This window comes from Pogona vitticeps, chromosome 4 (assembly GCF_051106095.1).
Source record: "Pogona vitticeps strain Pit_001003342236 chromosome 4, PviZW2.1, whole genome shotgun sequence".
NCBI lineage: Eukaryota > Metazoa > Chordata > Lepidosauria > Squamata > Agamidae > Pogona > Pogona vitticeps.
This window is the reverse complement of record NC_135786.1, coordinates 17,047,281-17,071,151: the sequence shown is the minus strand read 5'-3', so window position 1 is coordinate 17,071,151 and position 23,871 is coordinate 17,047,281. Positions and strand designations below refer to the sequence as shown.

Here is a 23,871-nt window from a genome sequence, read left to right as displayed (position 1 = left end):
GCCAGCCAGCCAGGACCAGATGGTCAATTTAAATAGCCATGCCCCAGTGGAAAGTATTTCATTTTCATGGGTCTGGTGTGCTTTGTTCTTTCTAATTCATTCTCTCTTTGCTTCTCTCGCCCCGCCCCATCCTCCTTTTCCCAAAAGATGTCCTTGCTAAGGTTTTCTTGTGGCAGCTTGAAAATGAAGGCACTGAAGCAGGACAGGCAAAATGAAGTGAGCACTGGAAAATTTAGAACACTGAGACTGAAAACTTATCTCTCTCTCTCTCTTTTAAAGAGGACAGAATACAGCCGTGCAACAGAGCTTTTTTGTATTGCCTCTGCTCGTGGTGGGAAGCTGGCTTTGAACAACTTCCCCTCCCATTTCTCCCTTGACACCAGATACATTGAACATCCCCACATCGTATCCTCATTTGCATGGAGAGAACTGCGGGACAGTTGTGAGGCTGGAGACAAATGTCCTCTGTCATTAGGTGCCTTCATCCCAAAGGACTGCTGTTGACTTCACTCAAAGAAAAAAGGTCACACGAGCCAGCGCTGGGAGTTAGATTTGCCACGTTTGTAACAAAACACGGCAACACGACTGGAACCCAACTTAGTCCTTCTTCAGTGTGCTCTGATAAACATGAAAAGAAGGGTAAATTCTGAAGTGTGCGTTTAGGTGGCGGACCAGGGAAGGTTTTAGGAGAAACCAGCAAGATGAAAGTCAATGTGAGTATCGGAGCATTTCTTTCCACTCTTTTACATCTAAGAGTTGTTTATTTGATAAAAAATATAAAAAAAAATTTGAGGAAGGGAGAAAATGATGTACAGTATTTATATAGAAGGAAGATTTTCCCCATCTGCAGTGCCTTTGCTGCTTTTTTTAAAAATTATTATTACAGAATTGTCTAACATTTTATTTTGCTTGTCTTGATGGGTCAGCCATGCAGAAAATGTTTGTTGAGGCGTTCCTCCATAGATTACAAAGTGTAGATATCCATTTTGTAAGAATCCTGAGAAGTCAATCTCATTGAACTCAATGGTCTTAATTTTGAACAGATATGTGCAAAATTACACTGTTTTCGACCCTCAAACTCCCTCTTTTTATAGGTGCTTGCAGTTGTGTTTGAAGTACCTGGTCTCATTCATGAATGACTGAAACTTGATAATCCTGAATGTCTTCTACCATCCCATACTCTTGAATTAAAAATCATACATTCTGAAATGACAGCTCATTTATATTTAAATGAAAGTGTTTTTGTTTTGTTTTTAAATTGTTTTTAGGAAGGAAGGGAGAAGCATTCTAGCATCTGGATTTCTTTGCCATCTTTTAGAAATAAGATGTATTCCAGGTGTTTTGTGCCCAGTTTTTATCCGGGAATTCCTCGTGCATGTAGATAAAGTACTTCTGCATAACGGGCTGAGGATTCGTGGCAATCACAATTAAAAAAAAACTTTAGGGGATAAATGAATTGATAATATAATATATATATATATATAATACAATAATAATCAAATAATGCAGAGCTGGAAAGGGATCCATGGATTATTGAGTCCAGTCCCTCTCAAAGAGGCACAGTGGGGAACTGAACTCCCAACCGCTGGCTTTGCAGCCAGAGACCTAAACCACTGAGATTGGTTTCTGAGTAGAGTTGTAAACGCAATAAACTAGGAAGTTCTCTAGATTGTGAAAAACACATATAGTAAATACAACTGCTCCCAGAAAATCCTGCTCTTTGTTGTTACTGCCAGTATCTGTCTCCCCATTTTCTGTCATTCAACTAATATTGTGTGGTATCTACCTCAAAGGCATGATGTCTGCATTTGCAAAATTGGCAAATGAGGAAATACGCGTTTTCCTTGACATGCTATTTTCTAGAAACTGATTTTTTTGTTCTGTTTTCTGGGTTTTATTTTGTTTTTTTGCATGAAGGAACATAGAAATGTAATCTCAAGTGCTATAGCACGGCTACATCTACAGGCTGGGTTTTCCCCAATTTGTTGTAGCTTGGCCCAATACGACTACATTGGTAGCCTCCACCATATCCTGTGCCAGTGAATTCCCACTTCTACTGTAGTGGCTTGTCCTAAAGAAACCTGTTCTTTTGAGGTAAACCTGAGAAAAGAATATTTATTCAATTCAGTTAACGGCACTGTGAGAGGAATTTGCCTCACTCAGATTTTGTCTTACTCATGCTAAACCCCTGGCTGTTAATGCCACATGAACCTGGGTTGTCCAGTTAAAACCAGTCCTTAAATGCCTCACTTGCCTTAAAAGCACTTATAGAATCACTTTAAGTTGTTTTTTACTTGACAGCCTATAACAAGATGCTATTGCATTTTTAAAAATCTAAAATATTTAAATGACCTTTTTAGTCACATCGCAGCACTTTAGCCCTTTATTCCTTGAAAGTGTAACCCTTTCACTGCTGGCAAACCTGGAAAACGGACCTTGGCCTCACTGAGATTATACACTCCTTTTACAGTTTTTAGCTAGGAAGAGAAAGTTTGTGTAGCAGATAAAACAATGATTTCTACTTACTTACCACAGAGTGTCTGTTTTAGCTAATGGTAGTTGTTTAGTCGTTAAGTCGTGTCAGACTCTTTGTGACCCCATGAACCAAAGCATGCCAGGCTCTCCTGTCTTCCACTGCCTCCTGGAATTTGGTCAAATTCATGTTGGCAGCTTCAGTGAAACTGTCCAACCATCTCATCCTCGGTCGTCCCCTTCTCCTCTTGCCTTCACACTTTCCCAACATCAGAGTCTTTCCCAGGGAGTCTTCTCTTCTCATGAGATGGCCAAAGTATTGGAGCCTCAGCTTCAGGATCTGTCCTTCCAGTGAGCACTCAGGGTTGATTTCCTTCAGAATGGATAGGTTTGTGTTCTCCTTCCAGTCCAAGAGACTCTCAAGAGTCTCCTCCAGCATCACAATTCAAAGGCATCAATTCTTCAGTGGTCAGCCTTCTTTATGGTCCAGCTCTCAGCTAATGGTAGACATAAGCGATATTGTTTCATAGTCTTTTTAGAAAAATCATGATGCTAAATACAGTAGTGTGTAATATAGACAAACTTGCATGGATAAGACAATTAATATATATAAGGTTGGGACACGGACTTATCCGGTCCTGTGTTGAGCCCGGGGCAGCTGCTGGAAAAAAAGATGGCTGCCACCACATGGTGAGCGGCAAAGGAGCCTGGGATGGATTGGGCCGGCGCAGGTCAAAGGGTGTGGGGCTGCTTGCCGGCGAACCTGAGGAACAGGGTTTCCAGTCTGGTTCACTGGCACAGTTAAAAAGAAATGCAAGCTGAGGCTTGGCGCCTCTGCTTGCCAGATCATAAGTCCCCTTGCCCGCCCGCCCTAGTTGGTTGCATTACTTTTCTATGCTCACACGTTGATATGGTTATTACTTCATTGGGTTGCTAGTTTTATATGTTCATTTGTCACAACTTGGAAGGCATTTTCAGGCGTTTGGAAGGATCCAGCTGGTTGTTAGACAGCAGGCGACGACCTGCATGTCTGCGTGGGTGAGAAATCCCCACATGGGAACCTGGATGGCGGACCTGGATCTGCCCCAGCTTGGGGGGGCGAGAGATTTGCCTCTGCCCTAGGAGGCAGGGGGGATACAGTGTGGTTTATGCCCGCATGGCCTCCCAAGGGAACTGCCACCTCAGAGGCCTCTCACGGAGACAGCAGATGGCATCAGGGGGCATTCAGGTCCCCCGATGAGGTCGATCCAACCCAATGCTTGGCCAGGATGACTGCTGCTATGATCAATAAAGTTGTGGCCTCTTTTTCTCCAATTATGTTGTGTGTGTCAGTTAATTTGGTTATTTAAGGACTAGCCAGCTTAGCAGTAGACCATCAGATACTGAAAAATCTCTGTTCCTACAAGGGCATTTAGCTTGCAGTCTGGTCTCCTGCAGGAGTGGAATTGCTCAGTCTTAAAATCGGATGATGTATTTGATAGAGTGAATCAGCCTGCCCGCATACAGATCTTATCTGTCTCTTTCTGAGCTTCTGCCGGGGGCTTCTACATTTTTGGTGAAGCTCTCTTTCAATTTGTTTCCAGCTCATGTGATCACTGGAACAAGAGCAAGGCTTCCATTTTCAATTTTCAATTTGCCAATATGGTATAAACACAAGCTGGACAGAGGACAGATTGTATTTGTCTTCAGCTTGAAAGGGATTGTCACTCTCAAATTGGCCTTCTCAGCCACACTAGACACTATTCCAAGTCCTCTATTCAGAGCATGTTACCATAGTCTCTTGAGACTAAAGGATGCCTAATTTAACTCATGAGTAGATTTTATTTCACACACTAGTAAGGTTATGCTGCAGCTTTGATTTTCATGACTACCACATTTTCCTTGTTCCTTGCTGCCCTTTTCTTTAAAAGCAATACACCACTGTCTGCCAGTAGTTAGGTCTTGTTAAATTAACTAGATGGGACGCTATTGCAAAGAAACGTGCCTAAGAAACTGAGTCCTGTCTCACCCGAGACTCACTGCATGTTTACCAGTTCAAAAGTTGAGCAGATCAAACAGTTACAGTCTTGTTAACTTCAGAAAAGACACTGAGTTCACCAAAGACTCCTAGACCCTTAAAAAATAGCAAACGTACTGTGACATCAGCATTTTCTTCATTGCCTATCCTTCATCGTAAGATGCCTCAATCATTATCTATAGTTATTAGAAGCAGAGAAGGAAAGAGAGGCCAAAATTTTTGTTTGTGGTGTTTGGGGGTGTCTATATTTGTTGTTATGAGCAGTCAAGCTGCTTCTGATTGATGATAGCCCTAACAGGGTTTTCCAGGCATGTGGGAAGTTCAAGGAGTGGTTGACCACTTTCACCTGCCCAGTCAATTTCCCTGGCTGAGTTGTGAACTGAGGCCTCCTGAATCTCAGTCATCTGCTATACTATGTAGATTCTGGGGTTGTAAATTAGCCATTAATATGCAGTTGGGTATGAGAATTATGGCTGCACTTCATGAACTGGCTATGGATGGAATGCAATTTGTACTCATGTGGGCATGTGGCAAGTAATGTGCACATTTGGAACGGTGCATAGAACTTTTACTATATGCCCCAGACACTTCATGAATGTGAAATAATCCATGGACAGTCTAGCCACAAGAAATTCCTATAGCTGAGGAGCTAGTTATGACCATTGTGTTTTTGAATTTAAAATAATAATGCTCATTAAATGTCATCAGGTTTTATTATAAATTCCTAGTAAATGAAGCATGATCCCTACCCATTCCCTATCCCATACTGGTAAAGCATTCAACGTTCATATCAGGGATACTTGGATGCATTGACTCTGGACATTGGATATGATTGCTTGAATGATCATCATAAGTGCTCATGATTTGTGTATTTGAACATCAAATATATAAAAAATTCCAGACTACAAAATAAACTATGAACCGAAAAAACCCATGAACCGGGCTGGTTCGTGGTTCAGTTCGTGCTTCGGTCCATGCATTCCGTTTTGTTGAAACAAAATGAAGTGCCGAATTTTTTTCTATCCAGTGCTTCCTTTTGGCAAAACAGATGGCCTCTACCCTTCTCACTGCCCCCATTGCTTCCCTACCTAGTCCTGCCTTATCCTCCTCTTCCTTCTTCGCAGATGCCATCGTCAGAGACAGCAGCCCAGCTTCCCTTCCGGAAACCAGGCCTGCTCTCTCTGCGCATGTGCCAACCTATCAGTGAGGCAGTTGTGGCAGTTAAGTGGCAACGGTGTGGAAGCAGTGAAGGTAGCATAGTGGTGGCACAACTGGAGCAGGTAAGCCCCACCCCAAACCAGGCACTATCCTCAAATCCACAATCCTCAAATAGTGGAAATTCTTCTTTTGAAGAAGTTACAGAAATGTCTCCCCACCCTCCACCTTTTTCTCATTAACTGGTACTTAAAGTCTCAATAACTTACGCTGAGATATTTATAGGGAAAAAATGAAAAATGTTTCTTTACTTACAGTTACTGAAATTACAGACGTCTGTATACTGCTTTCTTTACTACACACATCCTAGCAACTAACTGAACAGATCAACAACAAACAAACAACTGCCACCAACTGACAAAAGAGAGGGATAGAACGCTGAGCAGAGAGGCGGGGCTATCTTTGAATTTCAAAGGCTGGAAGGAATGATTGGTGAGTGCTGGATAGATAAACACACACCCCAGCCCAGAAAAGTCTCTTCCAGTCATATAAACTATGGATAGCATGCGAGGTTGTAAATAGAACTCCCACAGACCACAAGCCAATTCTCTCAATCCCAAGGACTGCACCAGCACACAGACTGGGAGGGGGAGGACAGAGGGAAGAGAAAATTAAAGTGTCCGGAGCCCCTTCTGGTGCAGTGAATTTTTTTAAAAAATATTTGAATATGTAAATATTCATATTAATGGTGGAGAGTGTGGGGACATTCCTGCGACTTCTTCAAAAGGAGAATTGCCACCATTCGAGGATTCTAGGAACTACGATTAACCTCTTTTGGTTTTGTTTTTACCTAGTGAGGATGATTCCAGGCAGGGCAAGAGACACAAAAAACAGCCGCCTAGAGTGGTCTGAGCTGACTAGATAGGCGGGATATAAATAAAATAAATAAATAATAATAACAATAACCCTGAGCTGCATAATTCTAATTTCTGCTTCGAAGCTTTTCCAGGCTCGTATAAGTATGTGGATAAATAATTGTCTATGCTTCAATGTAGGAGGATTGGCCCTGATTTTCTGATACCTACACCTTGCAACCTGTTCTTCTTGTTTTACAAAGCTTGAAATGACTAGTTACAAGTAACTCCACTGCCTTCAAGTAGCCTCTTGCAAGGGGTAAAGAGGGCATGACCAAATTACCTTTCAAAAGTAATGGGACAAGCAGTTACAAAGTCACTTTTTGATACCATAAGCAATGTTCTCTCATTGCTTTCAAAAGTTATTTTTAAGGACACAAGAAGCCATGCTGAGGTGCATTTTGGCAGGGATCTCTCAAGTTTTATGGCATTGCCTTGTCAATGATGAGGGAAGCACTGTTTGTTTGGCCTTTGGAAAAACATTTTCAAGATGCAGTGACAGAATTAGCCACTAAAGGGAACCAGAAAGTATTTCCCTATATTTTTCTGGAAAACTCGGAAGGTCAGAGGTGTTGACAAGACACAATGCCACATGTTACTTTCTCACACAGAACATCCGTAACAAGATTAATCTGCCTGCCTCAAAATAGTAAATAACACAGCAAATTCCTTCTGAAAAGGGTTGTTCTGATCTCTTCTTTTCTGTTCATGTTTAGTCTTTGATGAACAGCTTAGGTTTAGTATGTCTCTGTTTATAAATGATCAACACCAAACCCTCTAGTGCTATTGCACTATTGGATAGGTGCTGGGTGAGGAAACTGGGGGCTGTAAAAAGTTCTGTCCTCATTCTTCCATGACTCCTCAGCTGTCACTGTGCTATGAGTCATTGTGGCTAAGTTAATTCAAAAAGGAAATGAGAAGGGGAAGGGTTTTACCCATCTATTTTCACAGAATGGTAACGTGGAAGAAGCTCAAGGGGTACATGTCAGTCAAACCAGGTCCTCTCCCACAGACCTAAAACACGATTTCTTTTACACTGTCATGTTCCCGGGGGTTACAACAGCAGAGTCTGATAAGCCAGTCCTATGTCAGGAATTCAGGGAATGCAGAGCCGATATCCAAATACCACAGCCAACTCACACAACGTAGTCCAGGGTCAAAGTCCAAAGCCAAAACGCACAATGTAGTCCAGGGTCAGAGTCCAAAGTCAAGGGTCCGGAGAACAAGGTTCAAGGTTGTCAGGAGCGTGGATGCAAGCCAGACGTTTGATTTGTTGCTTCCACGGATTTTGAGCCATCTGAGAGCTGTTTATATAGTAAAACAGCCCCTTGAACTGCTTTTCATCCTGTCAGAACTCACGACTAGTTGATTGGATGTTTTTGTGGGCAGCCTTCAAGCAATCCTCTGACCTTTTTGTCATAAGTCTTCCCTGAAGCCTGGCCCTCAGCCTGTCTACTGGAGGAGGAGAATCTGGAGGCGATTCAGGTGTTTGTATTTCTAATTGCTCAGCATTCTCCTCAGCTACAGTTAATCCTTCAGGTTCCGTATCTTTGGCTGCACTCATGACATATACACCATTGTAGTTGCTATGATCCCCAAAGGAAAATCCAAACAGATTATTCACTGAAATGGATATACTACTGGACTGGCAAATGCTCTCTGACACAGCTGGAGTTGTAACTGGATTACAGCTCACAGAATCCTCTAGAGCAGTGGTCCCCAACCTTGGGCCTCCAGATGTTCTTGGACTTCAACTCCCAGAAATCCTGGCCAGAAGAGGTGGTGGTGAAGGCTTATGGGAGTTATAGTCCAAGAACATCTGGAGGCCCAAGGTTGGGGACCGCTGCTCTAGAGAGCTGCCATGCTAACTGAGAGATTTTGAGAGGTTGTAGCCGAGAACCATCTTTACCAGGCTCCACACTTGAGAAAAGCTAGTTAGAAAACCCACAATGGATCACTTAAAATCTGAAGTTAGAAGACCCATAACATAACATCCAAAACAACAATACCGCTGATTTAAGTAAAAGCATACTATATGTAATGTCTAAATGCAATTGTTAGTTGTCACTAGAGTAAACCCACTGAATCAGTGGTAACTTGGTAAGCCAGCACTCTTGTTATGTGTCCATTGGGTCAACAGGTCTACCTTTGATTGGCTTTAGCAATGGAATTGGAGGCAATGGTCCTAAAATGCTAGCAAGAAAACTAATAATAAAAGCAACAAACGGAAAATTAAATGTCAGTGAGGAGAAAGTTTCAAACTGGCAATGAAATGTATATAACAGCAAGGTCTGACAGAACTCATTAAGTAGAACATTCTGTGTTTCTTGAGGTAAACTGGTTCAAAACTGTGGACGGCATTATGCTCAGAATGGACTACAAATTCGTTACAAGGGTAAGCTGAGGATTCTGTTAGATCTTTTTTGGATCTAAATCTAAAAGGCTGTGGACCGCCCAGAAAAGCTCTGTAAAAGCAGCACTGTGGAGGATACAGTGGTGGTGCTTCCCACCAGTGTCACCAATTCTGAGTAAGCTCACTAATGTGTACTAACCTATCTTAAATCGTATTTGACAGTCTCTTCTTCCATCTGCATTTCCTTTTGACTCTGCTCCAAACAAGATGTTTGGTTAGGTGCAGTGATTTTTGGGTACAGGTATGCCTTCTAACAGGTGCTGAGCTGGGAATGGCAGCTATGTGCCGTACTCACATGCTTAGAGCTGAAAGCCAACCGAGAAAACCCACCATAAGGTTGTATTTCATTTTGTCTGGAGTGAGTTGTAATGCCTTAGTGAAATTACAGTAATGGTTTTTTCAAAAGAGATTTGAAAAGAAAACTACATAGGAAAAGGATTAAGGTCTCTTCAGCCCCACATCATTGAACCAGCCATACCGTATTTTATATAACAACTCAGCAATATAGGAATTAACCCAGAGTTGGGTTTTACCACATTGGGTTTGGCTTTCAGGCTTTGAGCCTCTGCTTCCTAGCTTTGCAGGAGAGAGCTGTGGCTTTGTTTTTTTTTATTTTTTAAAAAAATTGCTAAGGCTGTTGCTGGTAGTAACTAAAAATACAGATAATTGTGAAGCAATGCAGAGGAAGTTCTGTTTTCACAAGATAATCCCTCAATGTCAAGTCGGAGCTATGACTATAAGGGGAACATTCATACTCTCTGCCAGAAATAGACTGTACCTACTGTTGGGCCATCCCTGTGCCACACTCAGGCTTGTCTTTTGGCAGAATAAGGCAAACTACAAAAGCAACCAAACTAGGGGAGTCAGGCAAAAGTAACAAGGAACTGAACAACACAGCAATGTGTGCCATGCAGCTCTTCTCCCCCGAGATATCCTATCGACCTCAGGTATGTTGGAAAATGCAGTCCTACCATCGACGCTGAAGTTCAATACAGCTGCCCAGCTTTTGCAAATGACATGGATGGGGATGTCAGCTTGTTCTTCCTCTTAGGCAGCAAAACTATTTGAGCAGCTTCCCCTGTGCTATTAACTCCTGTTGAAGGCATACTGAGGATGATGACTCTTCATTTGTGAAGAATCTGTTTACTAACCATTCTCTATTTCTGATTCCATTCTTTTCACTGGCCTTTTGGGTGCAGGTATGAATAAAGCCCTCTCCCTCTCCTGCAATGCTACTGAGTAGAGGTGGGCATGGACCACTGGTTCGGGGGATTTGGTGCAATTCGTTTTCTGCCCAAACAGCTGATCCTACGGTTCGGTGACCCACCCTCTTCAGCAGGCACCGCTCTGCAGTGGTGCCCTGCCCTGCCTCCTCCAGGTGCTGCCTCCAAGTCGGCAGCCACAGGAGAGGGCAGGGTGCCGATCTGCTGATCAGCTTTTCGGCTGGGAAACAGACCACACTGAACCACCGAACTCGCAGTTCATGCCCATCTCTCTACTACTGAGTAGAAGAAAAATCAAGGTGATAACTTAAAGACATCAGAAGTGAGCTGTGTTGTTGTAGCTGCTGATGCTGATGAAGGAAAGTAACCCATGGTTAGGGAAGGAAAGAAGAAAGAATCATCCTTCTTGGCGTCTCTGCCTTATCCTGACCATTGGAATGAGTCCCCTCTTCATCCAACCTCAGACCCAACATTAATTCTGACAAATGAGAGGTTTTCGGCACTTAAAGAATTCCCTCATCTCGTGAAAGGTCCTCTGTAAGGTATGGTTTTGGCCCCGAGTCAGTCAAAGTGTCACTGACCAGGAGCTGCCATCAGTTTCTGTATCGACATGAAATAATCAGCCAAATCTTGGGTTTCACGTCTTTAAACTGAGCCTCTGCTTTAAGAGCCAAACTCAATCCTTGCTTTAGAAATTGCAAAACTAGAGAGACTTTGCAATCTAACTCCTAAGAGTTATGCTGATCTGGGACAATTATTTAAAGAATTTAATCATGTAGTTCCTCTTTGGAGTCAAGCATTTAGATCTCTCCTACCACATCCCATCACCCTTAAGTTTAAACGGTGACTCAGTCCTATGCTTTTGTAATAAGTAGAGCAGTAATAGAAGTTGCATTTATTTATTTATTTGCTAGCCTTAGTTCTCATTAGTTCTGCTGACAATCTGTATGTTTCAGAAATTATGTGCTCCTTCTTTCTTCTGGTTAAATGCAAGATTTTTTCCCCCACCTCCAGTTGGGGAAAGAGCAGCAAAACTATTCCTTTACTTTCTCTTACAATATGTGGACAGCTTATGTGGGGCTGTGGAAAAATCACCCAGTTTGATGCATCACAGCATCCTGCCTGAGTCACAATGTAAAATGGTGGTGTTGCTCCATTATTCCATATACAGAAGGTGATTGAATACTGGCAGTATAATGACGTTCTCTGCCACCCCCAAGGGCAGCAAATCAGTATTGTGGAAATAAACTAGCTTAAGCAGTTTATTTCCACAATAAACTGCTTAAGCTAGTTTATTGCGGGAGGGGCTCAACGGCCCGACGGAATATCATCGTTACCCCCCAGTATCTGCTGTCTGAGATAATTAGGAAAATAAAAATAGTTTGGAAATGCAGCAAAGCAAAGTGTGCTGCTTATACACCACCCCATAGTGCTTCAAGCACTCTCTGGGCGGTTTACAAGTTAATTACACAAGCTACACATTGGTCCCTCCCTCCAGCGAGCTTGGTACTCATTTTACCAACCTCAGAAGGATAGAAGGCTGAGTGAACCTTGAGCCGGCTACCTGGGGTTGAACCTGGGGTTGTGAGCACAGTTTTGGCTGCAGGACAGCAGTTTAGCCACTGTGCCATGAGGCTCTTCAGAACAGAACAGTTAAGGAGAAAGTGGAATGACCAGATTTGATTTTGAGAGCATTTCCAATGATAGCAAAGCAGATTTATAAATCGGTTAGCCTTATAGTCAAACGCATCAGGGTCACATTTTTTTTTCAGTCTACTAGTTTAAAAAAACAAACAAACATGAAGGATGCCTAACATGCAGGCCCCTGAAACGAGCTGTCTAAAATTTGACGGGTCTACTGTCACCTTTCTTTGGCAGTCAACAGAGACAGCCTCTTTATCATGTTTTCAATTTTCGTGCACAACAGGTATAGTTGTCTGCGTCTTCCAGGGCAAGTCAGTAGACTGACTTTGCAAACCTACATAGGTCTGAGGTGCACCTCATATTGGAGCAGGGGTTACAGCTATCTCAAGACTGGAGGAGGCTATATTCCAAAGCTCCAATTTGCCTCCCAAGAAAAATTTGTGTGCAACCCAGTCAGAGCTAAGAGAGAATCCTGCCTGGAGCCTCAGAGATCCATCAGTTCCTTATACCAGTGGTCCCCAACCTTGGGCCTCCAGGTGTTCTTGGACTACAACTCCCAGGAGCCTTCACCACCACCTCTGCTGGCCAGGATTTCTGGGAGCTGAAGTCCAAGAACATCTGGAGGCCCAAGGTTGGGGAACACTGTCTTATACTGATCGGAGGGCCCAATGGTTTCACTCAGTAAGAGACATTTCCTAAGAAACCTTTCATTCCAAAGTTCTTCTACAAACCTAAGAATGAAAAACTTCGATAAATGGCATGTTCTCCTCTATCTACTCCCCATCTCCCATCCCTTTCCCCCTCATTCTTTTTAAGGGACCTTGTCTTCTTTCCAACACATTATGTGCATTGGTGGTACTGTATACTGTAGTCAATAATAATTGTGATGAGATTACTACTCATGGGGAGAAGGGATGACCTCCCCGTCATGTGTGAATCATACTGTGAAATTCAGACCTCCTATCCAACTATGATGCAAAGAGTCTTGTGACCTCTTAAATAATAAGAACTTCTTTTATTACGTATGATTTGGTCAGATGTTGGACAAGATCACTTTTTGGACCATACCTTCCATGCTGGGTGTGAGATTTGGGAACTATAATTCAGAAAAGTAATGCTTCCTGGACTCTATTATTTTGAGCTAGAGCTTAGAAAAGTCACTTTGGGGACAACAACTCCCATGGCCCTACTGCCTGGGGGATTCTGGTAGTCCAAAAAAAGTTACTTTCTTACTAAACTCTAACTACAGCCCATTCCATCAGATGTTGGTTGTCTCAAGCAAGGATGGCTAACTGCGATTGATCATTGTGTTTCTTCATACACTGGTTTACCCTTTTCGTAAGGCCACTTAACTGTGGGGGGGGGGATTTGTGTTTCAGCCCTGTGTAAAAGTCAACTGAAATTTTGTACAAAAGCACATACGTCGGTATGTGTGCTTTGTCCCGTTGTACAGAATCAGCCTCAACAGAATTTCCAGTGCTAGCCCATTTCTTGGCTACACCAAGGTTGTTTTTTTTAAATGACCAAAATAGAACATTGGCCTGGAATCTGTGTCAGAAGAAACCAGTATGTTTGAAGGAATGGCTCCCCGAGGTAAATAGAGCTGCTACTGTTTGTCTCTTGGCCAGCTGTTAGGACAGTCGGGGGGAGAGAGAGTGTGCCCAGTCTGGCATTAGAAGAGCGCCATTGTTCGGCGGCCACCCCGGCAAAAGAAATGGATGTTCTCGACAGCAGGTTGCTTTCATCCTCTGAGCTGGCAAATGCATCTCTTCCCCCCCACACACACAAGTTCCAGAGCACCTGTTTCTTTTCAGCAAATGTTGGGAGTAAAAATACAAGCCACATGTCGCTCATGCAGTTTGCCTCTGTGGAGGGAGTGTGCGCTTTAGGCAACAGATGATTCTTAGTCTGGCCTTCGGATCGGAATGAAAAGCTGGCAGAGTCAGAAGTACTTGAAGAGGACCTGTTTTTCTTAGGAAGTTCTGGAATTCAGACATGTACCCTGCCCTAGTTCTGAGGGTAGTGCTGGCACCGAAGCAGGATTAAAGCGCCTCTTTTCTCTTGGTGTGCTCGACTGATTTAGACCTTTATCTATGGGTCTCACATCACTCCTAATATCAGGAGGCCGACTGAGGAGGGAGAAGCAGGACAATGTAAAGTGGATGAATTGTGTATATCTAGTGATGTAAAACTCCCTCCAGCCCCATATACCTATTTTAAAAGCAGATTTGTATTTGAACTTGAAGTTCTGGATCCACAAATCTATTCCACTGGGATTCCCTGAGGGGGCTGGTCCCTTTTCCTCAAAGCACCAACATTCAACATTCGGTGATTTACCGGCTTTTGTCCCTTTTTCCCATTCAAAAAAGCTTGAGAGGTCTTTCCCAAGGTTGAGTTAGTGGCAGTGAGAGCCAATGTGGTGTAGTGGTTAGAGTGTTGCACTATAACACAGGTGTTGTGGGTTCAAATCCCTGTTTGGCCAAGAACTCACTTGGTGACTTTGGGTCAGTCCGTCTCATGGCCGGACGTACTTCACAGCCTTGTGGTAAGGATAAAATGGGGAGACAAGAGTTCATGCATGCTCTCTAGAGCTCACTGAAGGAAAGGTGGGATTCAACAAACATATCCTAATGAAAATCACCAGTAGCTTTAAGCAGGGGATGGTACTCAAGTTGCGAGACTTCCTGTCAAATTGGATTTAAGTTGGGCCCATGACTCAACTCAGACTTGACTTTTTTCTTCAATGACTTGGACCCAACTCATGATTTTAACCCCACCTATCCCTCCCTTTTTCTCTCAGGAAAAAGGCTTATTTTTAACAGGGACTCTGACTTGGGTCTTGGGACTCGGGACTTGTTACCAAAAGACTTGGGACTTGGTACCAAAGATTTGATCTTGGGACTTGGTTGCCAGAGTCCCTGGCTTTAAATGAAAACATGGTTATTTTGGTCCCACCCCTTTCCCTTTAATTCAACTCAGTTCACGAATGTAGCCCTGAAGAATTTCTCTGTAATAGATTTTTCTCCTTGGGCTGGAAGAACTCCTTTGCTTTGGATGCTCATGGAGAAGAAAGTGTCAGTTTCCTATAGTGTCAGTTGTGGCCTAAAGAAGACGTGCATCAAGCAGCCTTGGCCAAAGATGGAGAGGTTCCATCACTGAAGTTCTGGCTCTACTATGGGGAGACCAACAGTTGTGGGAAATGGCTGTAGGACAGGTTGGAAGTGGCCAGGTTTTGAACTAGGCAGGTAGAGATTGAGGGGGTTTGAGACAGAAAATATTATTTCAATCAGTCCCCAGATCAAGGTAAGGTGCTGCCTATGGCTACTTAAAGAGGCAACTGAAGAACTTTCCAAACTGCACACAATCCTTCATGAATTTGTTGGAATTTAATTAGATGTCAGGGAAAATTGGATTCATGCATTGAACAAGAGATTGGACTTGATGGCCTAACAGGCTTCTTCCAAATCAGTTTTTCTATGATTCTATGAAAGCAAAACTGTTAGAGCAGCCAATCAAAGCAGAAGCTTTTCAGTGCTTAGCTTTTAAAAGTTTGGCTTTGACTCTATCCATCCTTGTATATCCACCCACGTTGCTAGTCCTGAATTACGTAGAGTTGCAGTCGCTTTTTTCTCTCCCCAAACACTCCTCATTGTTGATAGATATATGTCAAACAGGTACTGAGAACTGCTGTTCTGATTTGGCCAGTGTAGATGGATCAGAATTTTGCCCAGTTAAGATTCACAATTTTCTTCTTAAAGTTGATAGAAAGAGCCTGAGACTTAAAGAATTTGAACATGGGGAAAATTGACATGGAATGGGAAACTGACTGTTCCTCTCCACGAGTCAAGGTATTAAAGGAAGGATTTATGATCCTCCCTGCTATGTTAATTGCTGCAGCTTTTCTGTGACTAAAACTGAAATGATTTCTGTTTAAAGAAGAAATTAAATCCTCATAGTAGAATAAGAAGATCAGGATCCTGATTATGATGAAATATCTGGCAAATGGTCATCTGACCAACATGAAAGGTATGACAGACTTATGACATGCTAGCTTTTACCTACAGGTTGAAGTAGGCAAATTGACTGTTCTTCCCTTTTTCATATCAGAAAGAGCAGAGAACTAGGAACATAGGAAGCTACATTATACTGAGTCCATTTAGCCTTGGAGTGTCAACTCTGACTGGCAGGGGTTTCTTAGAGTTTCAGGCAGGATTCCATACTAACCCTGTCTGGATTTAGTGGTATCCTGCCCCAGTCAATTCAATGGCATCCTTCAGTCTCGAAAGACTATGGTATTGTGCTCTGTATCGAGGACTTGGAACAGCATCTAGTGTGGCTGAGAAGGCCAATTCGAGAGTGACAATCCCTTCCACACTGAAGACAAATACAATCTGTCCCCTGTCCAGCTCCCTGGTTTTGCTGCATCAAGCAAATCCTGCGTAGCTTCCAGAATCAGACAAGATAAGGGTCAGGTTTAAGGTGGTGTGGCAGTTTTAATGACAATGCGAGATCAAATAGAGCAATGGTCCTCAACGTTGGGCCTCCAGATGTTATTGAACTACAGCTCCCAGAAGCCTTCACCACCAACTCTGCTGGCCAGGATTTCTGGGAGTTGAAGTCCAAGAATATCTGGAGGCTCAAGGTTGGGGACCACTGGAATAGAGGACATCCAAGAAACAGGGAATATAGAGAAATGCTTAAAACCACTACTCCTCATTGTCCTATGGAACCTTAGAACCTCAAGCCTCCCCAGAGGGCATCCGAGTTCTGGAGGGAAGGTATGGATGTCAAAGTATTTGTACTTTAGCGTATCACATCTCTGTTTCTTCTGTATCTAGTACAAGGTTACATTTTGAATTTGTACTATGGCAGCCATTTTCTGGCGACATTCCTATGACTCATTTCTCACATCTTTGAATAATGGTGCATTCACTTTGTCTTGTTCCTGGTAGATTATTATTCTTTTTCCCTTTGACTTGGAGCATGATCCATGGCACAGATAGCTCCTGATCAAGGGTGGGGGTTATCATCTTTTAAATATTTGACTGACATCACCTCAATCCATGAACCGTTCAAGATCCACACTAATACAGTATATAATGCTATTGACAAGAATCCCTTTGTTGTGTGAAGACTATTCAAGCTATTCCACTGTTTCCCAGAACGTCCCGCATCATCAGTGGTTTTTAGTTGACAGTGTCTTCTCAAAGAATGGCATGGCTTTTATCCCATTGGTACCTAGCGTCGCATCTTATTACTGGCTTCTTCCAAAAGTGTTCTTTTTGTAATTTTTAATTCCCCCATTTCCAGATCCTTTGGATTGCAAATCTCACAGTTTAATACATGTGTGGAGGGAGGGAGCAGGGGGATTTGAAGCATTACAAATCTGGAGACCGTCAAGTTGGGGAAGGCTCTCTTAAACCACGAAATGTGGTCGGTTAAGTTTCGTTTACTAATTAGGGAACTAGCCACTTGGAGAGCACCTCACGTTTCATCTTGTCTTCTCCAGAATACCTTGGCCAAAGCATTATACGACAATAAGGCGGAGTGCCCAGATGAGCTCGCCTTTCGCCGAGGAGACATCCTGACTGTCCTTGAGCAGAATCTTCTCGGAAGCGAAGGCTGGTGGAGATGTTCACTCCATGGAAAGCAAGGCATGGCACCAGCAAATCGCCTCCAACTTCTTACCCCTTCCTTAGCTCCCTCCACCCAGCAAGACTCCCAAGAACTGCCAAACAGCCAGTCGATCTATCAGATTCCTTCTGCACAGCAAGCTCCTGCACCCCTACCAATCTATGAAAAAATGGATAGTTGGATTACGTCTCCTTTGTCGGCTTCTGCTGCGTCTTACCCAGTGAAACAAGAAGTGTACCAGGTACCAGCGCTGGCTGCTCAACTCCTCAGTGAGAAGACTCAGAGTTCATCCAATCAGGTAAAGATGCAAGAAAACTCTCAGAAAAGGGGAGGGGTAACGAGAAAGATTTGCATTAATGAAGAACTACAAACCGATGTGGATGCTTTTGCCTCATCCTCTACTCCTCCAAATCTTCCCTCCCAAGCACACATGCACGTTACTACGCACACACACAGATACACACACAACAAACTCATGCATGCGTGTGTGTGTATGTGTGTGCGCATGCACACCTCTCTTTCACACAGAACCCAACAAATACAACAATAACCTATTTCACACTGATGGACTCCTTGCATAGAGTGTCTGCATGTCCTACCTTACAGAGGGCAGTCCTCCGTTTTAAAGTATCCCATAATTGAAAGACTGTCCAGTTGAAAGATAAAAAAGAGTAAGAAGACAGAGCAGGATGGACAGCACACTTGGCAAGCACACAGATCGCCTGGTCCTGAGTATCTTCCTCCAGTGTGATGCGATGCTGTGCCTTACTATTTAAATCACAATATTTCTATTTAAATCACAGCATGTTTTCAACATATATACCTCTACGTATAAGGTATCACATACAAATTATATACAAATTTATGCCCTCTTTTGTTAGAGACGTGGAAGGTGAGGATTGAGTAGCTTCCTGGTGCTGGGCTAACCTACATGGTCTTTGTTCTCATCACAGAAAGTGCTTAAATTCTTGAGCCAGTGTTTCACTTAGGGTCGAAGCAGTTGTTGTATATAGCAGCCAGAATCCTAACTGCTTACATACATTGGTAAATTGCTGCTACTTGAGACTTGCTGCTAGTATTCTTCTTGCTTACCGAGTTACACAATAAGGAATACACGTTGTGTACAGTTGTGCCCCGCTTAACGATTACCCCGTATAAATACGAATCCGCTTCACAACAATGTTTTTGCGATCGCAAAACGGTGTTTTAATGGGCTTTTTGGCTTTGCAACAATCGGTTCCCTGCTTCAGGAACCGATTCTTCACATTATGACGATCAAAACAGCTGTTGGGTTTTCAAAATGGCCACCGGCTGCTCAAAATGGCTCCCCGCTGTTTTTAGGAGGCATTTTTTGCAAGACAGGCACCCGAAAATGGCTGCCGTATGGAGGATCTTCACTGGACGATTAGGTATTTTGCCCATTGGAACGCATTACAGTGGGGTCTTGACTTGAGAACTTAATCCGTATTGGAAGGCGGTTCTCAAGTCAAAAAGTCTGTAAGTCAAGTTTCCATTGACCTACAGTGCATTGAAAACCGATTAATTCCGTAACAGGCCGTTTTTGTTCCATTTTGGTTTTTTTTCTGGTCTGTAAGTCAAATCTCAGTCTGCAAGTCAAACCTAAATTCTGCAGCCAGAGAAGTCTGTAACTCAAAAAGTCTGTAAGTCAAGCCGTCTGTAAGTCAAGGGTCCACTGTAATCAGTTTTTAATGTGTTTCAATGGGTTTTTTATTTCGTTTGACAACGTTTTCACTCTACAGCGATTTCACTGGAACTAATTAATGTCGTCAAGCGAGGCACCACTGTATTAGACAGCATCACAGTTGTCACAGGCAGGAACACTTGTGCTACAGACATTCATCACACGTGAAGAACACAGAGCTGGATAGCCCAGCTGAGTGCAGGAACAGAAATAGAGTAGACCCACATAGCAAGAAGACAGCTGGTGTGTGATCAGCTGTTCCTTAGCAGAAGGCTCAAGATGCTGTCTGACTTTTTGAGAATACGATACAGAATCTAGTTGAGGAATACTGAGAATTAATTTTGTTTGCCCCGTCCTAACCTGTTTTTGGTTTTCATAAACCTCCAATATTTCAGTAGCATTTTCTTCTAGGAAAACGCACATGTAGCACACAGCTGGAGGCAGAATATAGCCATTTTTAACGGATGCAAAAATGAGCATGTTGGAGTGGGACTCAGGAGAACCATGTTCTAACCCCACCAGTGCAATCGTACTTGCTGAGCGGGCTTGGCTCAGTCATTCTTTCTCATCCTGACCAACTTCATAGAACTGAGGATTGAGTCTAGAAGAGGAGCGCCATGTATGCAGCTGCCTTGAGCACACTGGAGGAAAGATGGGAGAGAAATATAACTAATTCACCCAAATGTCCCCAAATTGGGCAGAGAGCGAGAGCAGTTTTTCTGCTACATCCGTGCCAAATTTGGTGCTGATCCAAGGTCCGGTTTCATAGTTATAATTTGTTATTTGGGGCATCCCTATTTTGGGGGGTTAGCTTATGGAAGGCTGAGTGCTCCTAATAATAAGTGAACTGGAGGCTTCAGTGGCTGCATTCCTAACATCACCACACTGGACGTGTCCCCAACACCTCAGTGATGGAACGTGTCAAGAGAAGCTACAGGGTCCGTACAGTATGACAAGATCTCACACCCATGTGTTCCCATGTATGTGATATCCCGTCAAATGATCAAACATCATGCATCAGCTAACCGCATGGGAAGACTAGTTTCTTATAAAACAGCAGGCCTAAACAGTGACTGCATGTTTTGCCTTATATACCTGTAAGAGCTAGAAACTTACTTTAAAAAGTGAAGCTTGGAATGAAGATCCATGGAATGCCCATTAAAACTCATTCAATCAATTTAACAACGAATCCGCATAGCGGATTTTGCGATCACAAAAGTGATCGCATTGTGATGTTCCCAATGGGGAAAAATCGCTTTGCGATTTTTCCCGATAGGCCCCATTTTCCCCCAGCTGACCGGCGGGGGCTTCAGAAGGACCGCGGGGGAGGGCTCCCCCCACGGTCCTTCTCAAGCTCCTGCCGGTCAGCTGGCCGAACAAGCCAGCGGCCGGCCAGCTTGCTCCTCCCGGGGCGGGGGCGTTGGCGGGACAAGGGAAAGGGCCCTGGCTCCCCTTCTCCCGCTCCACTTCCTCCTCTTCCTCCGAGGAGGAGGCAGCAGGCACTCAGCCCAGGGCCAGCGGCGAGCGGCGCTTCAGCCGGCTCGCTCCTCCCAGGGCGGCGGCGGCAGTGGAAGGGAAAGGGCTGGGCGCCTGGCTCCCCGTCTCACGCTTCACCTCCTCCTCTTCTTCCGGAGGTTCCTTCTGAAGCGCCCGCCAGCCAGCTAGGGGAAAATGCCGGCCGGCGCTTCGGAAGGAGCACGAAGCGCCCATCGCAAAAATGCAGGCCGGCGCTTTGAAAGGAGCGTGGAAGGGCTCCCCCGTGCTCCTTCCAAAGCGCCTGCCAGCCAGCTGGGGGAAATGCCAGCTGATCGGCGGTTCCAAAATGGCCGCCCGCTGTTTTCTGGACAGATTCCTTGCTTACCGAGGCGGTGAAAATGGCCGCCCCTATGGAGGATCCTTGCTGAACAGTGAGGTTTTGCCCCATAGGAACACATTAAACAGGGTTTAATGTGTTCCTATGGGGTTTTTCTTTCCGTTTAGCGATGTTTCTGGATAGCGACGTTAATCCTGGAACAGATTAACGTCGCTATGCAGGGCACCACTGTAGTGCTTTAAACCAAACTTGGGTGAAACAACCCTTCTGATGGAGGACTCCTTTACCAGGAGGTTACTAGAGCATTCTAAAGAGAATTCAAGGGACCTAAAACTATAGATCTCAGGATTCTGTAGAATGGTGCCACGGCAGTAAAAATGGCATCAAAAACTGCTATCATCATGTAGTCTAACTTTAACACACACTTTGAGCATAGCCAGATTTACATTCCTCTTTTAGCCTTTCTGACCTTTTTAGTACTGTATTATGTAAACATCTTACTTGGATGCCTGATCTTGACTGGAAACATCTAGTGTCTGCGGTGCGCCTGATGTTGCAATGCTCTGTTTGAGTTATGTCAGAGTTTTGTTTACAACTTTGCATGCTCTCTCTAGTTTGTGTGACTCGGAGGGACGTTTTTGGGCTGGGGTGACTACTCAGTCATTCTTTCTGGGTTTTGAATTGAAGGAAAGCCCCCACCTCTCTACTGTGTACTTTCCCTCACTTTTTAGTCTGTTGGTTGCAGTTGTTTTGTTTTGCTGTTGACCTGTTTAGTTGGTTGGTATATATGTGTGCAGAAAGAAAGCAGGATAAATAAGTCTGTAAATTCAAGCAAGTAAGTAAAGAATTGTTTTTATTCTTTCTCCTACAAATGTCTCAGAGTGAGTTATTGAGACTTTAAGTGGCAGTTAATGAAAAAAAAAGGTGGACTCTGGAAAACTTGGAGCTATTCTCCTCTGCAGATCTTCGTACATCTACTCCATGGCAAAAATAGAATTTTGCCTGAAATTCGAAACTCTGCAACAGTTTCGCAAAGCAGGCTCCTAATAGACATCAAACGAAAAAAAACCCATTGGAACCAATGTTTGCGATCGCAAAAATCTCATTGTAAAGTGATTTCGTCGTCAAGCGGGGCACCACTGTACCTAAACTACTGAGCTACCAAGCAGTTTCTGAAAAAATAAAAAAGAATTTTATTTATCTTTCTGTGCCACAGAACTTTCTCTGCATGGCTTACACTACAGTAAAGAAGCACTAAAATAATGTACAGAACATGATGGATTAAATCCTGTTCTGCAGTTATGTAACAGGTGTAACATTTGAAAGTGACTTGCCATAAGCTCAGAAACCTCAAAGGACATGTTTAGAGTACAACAATTTGCCTGTAGAAGTTACACCATTTCTATAACCGCAGAAAAGGATTTCAGCCAAAAAACTATAAAACTATAAAAATAAAAAACAGACAAAACAAAACTAGAATACCCCCAAATATACAAATTTAAAAGTGAGAGGCCCAAAGTACTGTATTCAAAAATTCAGGTGAGTAAGATTCCTGCTCCCAAATTGTGTAGACATGGCATAAAGCAAGTGCCTGTGGAAAAACAATTACAGAATTGGTGTTCCACTGCCCAAAATGTCCTCTCTTTGGTAGTCACCCACTTAACTTCATTCGGCTGGGATATTAGGTTCTCTGAAGATGACCTTAAGGCAGTGGTCCCCAACCTTGGGCCTCCAGATGTTCTTGGACTACAACTCCCAGAAACCTTCACCACCACCGCTGCTGGCCAGGATTTGTGGGAGTTGAAGTCCAAGAACATTTGGAGGCCCAAGGTTGGAGACCACTGCCTTAAGGCACAAGGACGTACGTATGGAAGAAGGCATATGCACATCTCATACATACATAAGCATATGTGACCGATTCCCAAGCTGTTGAAAGCTTTACATTTCCCACCCTGTGCCAACATAGCATGGACTTGGGTGGTGCGTGAAATTTTAATACTAATGCCCAGATCCTAGCACCACAGCCTGCTATTTTCATTTCTCAAAACACAGTGGAAGGCACCCGTGTTACAGTGGGAAATCAAAAAAAGAGAGCTCCTTCCAGTGTTAATCAGACTCTTCCAAGGATACAGAGCCCATGGCTTGGGACCGACATACAGCCTTAGATGCTTTCCGTGATGCCTCAGAAGGTGGTAGGAGGACACTTGGTATTCTCTGGCTTCTAGGATTGCTCAATTCCTGCCACAAGCACTAGAGGATAAATATAGTCTGAGTGAAGAGCGATGAGAAAGAAGGCACAATTCTGTGTGCTGTGATGTACAGAGGAAGGGCGTATGTACTACTGTAAACATGGTAGGTGTGTGTGTACATGCAAGTGTGCACATGACATATGTGTGTGTGTGTATTTTTTTGCATCATTTTAACCTCACATTTCTCCACAAGAGAATCCAAGGCAGCTTACAATATTAAAATAGACTACTGTATTTTTCTGTGTATAAGACGCCCCCATGTATAAGACACCCCCCACTTTTCTAATCCAAAATTAAGAAATCTAAGTGGGGCTTAGCAAGTGTAGGGGGAAAGGGATCAAAGTGCTGCAGGATCGCTTTGATCCCTGCTTTTCCCTCCACTTGTTTTTGTTCTCTCCTCAGCTTACTTCTGTGTATAAGACAACCCTCAATTTTTAGTCTAAAGATTTTAGACAAAATTCTAGTCTTATACATGGAAAAATTTTGGATTCTTTAAAAAAAATTATACCAGTATCCATTTAAAACTAGTAGATAAAAACAATTCAAAACAATTTTTAAAAACTACAATGAGAATATATAGACAAACTTTAAAAGCTCTGGGGAAAGGTCTGTCTGAAAAGTTTTTGTCTGAATGT

The 23,871-nt window shown here is 43.4% G+C and overlaps 1 protein-coding gene across 3 annotated transcripts in view; it reads left to right on the top strand.

Annotated features, from left to right (window-relative positions):
- CASS4 (Cas scaffold protein family member 4) overlaps positions 1-23,871 on the top strand; it is a 43,388-nt gene that overhangs the window by 7,968 nt on the left and 11,549 nt on the right. Inside the window, exons 1-2 of one of the 3 annotated variants that reach the window (XM_020797517.3) lie at positions 57-713; positions 17,348-17,770. In XM_020797517.3, the coding sequence (XP_020653176.3) occupies positions 702-713; positions 17,348-17,770 (435 nt within the window). In that variant the 5' untranslated portion in view covers positions 57-701. Of the gene's footprint in view, positions 1-56; positions 714-17,347; positions 17,771-23,871 lie in introns of those variants that run through there. The other 2 variants (XM_078392156.1, XM_072996826.2) reach the window with 2 other exon arrangements.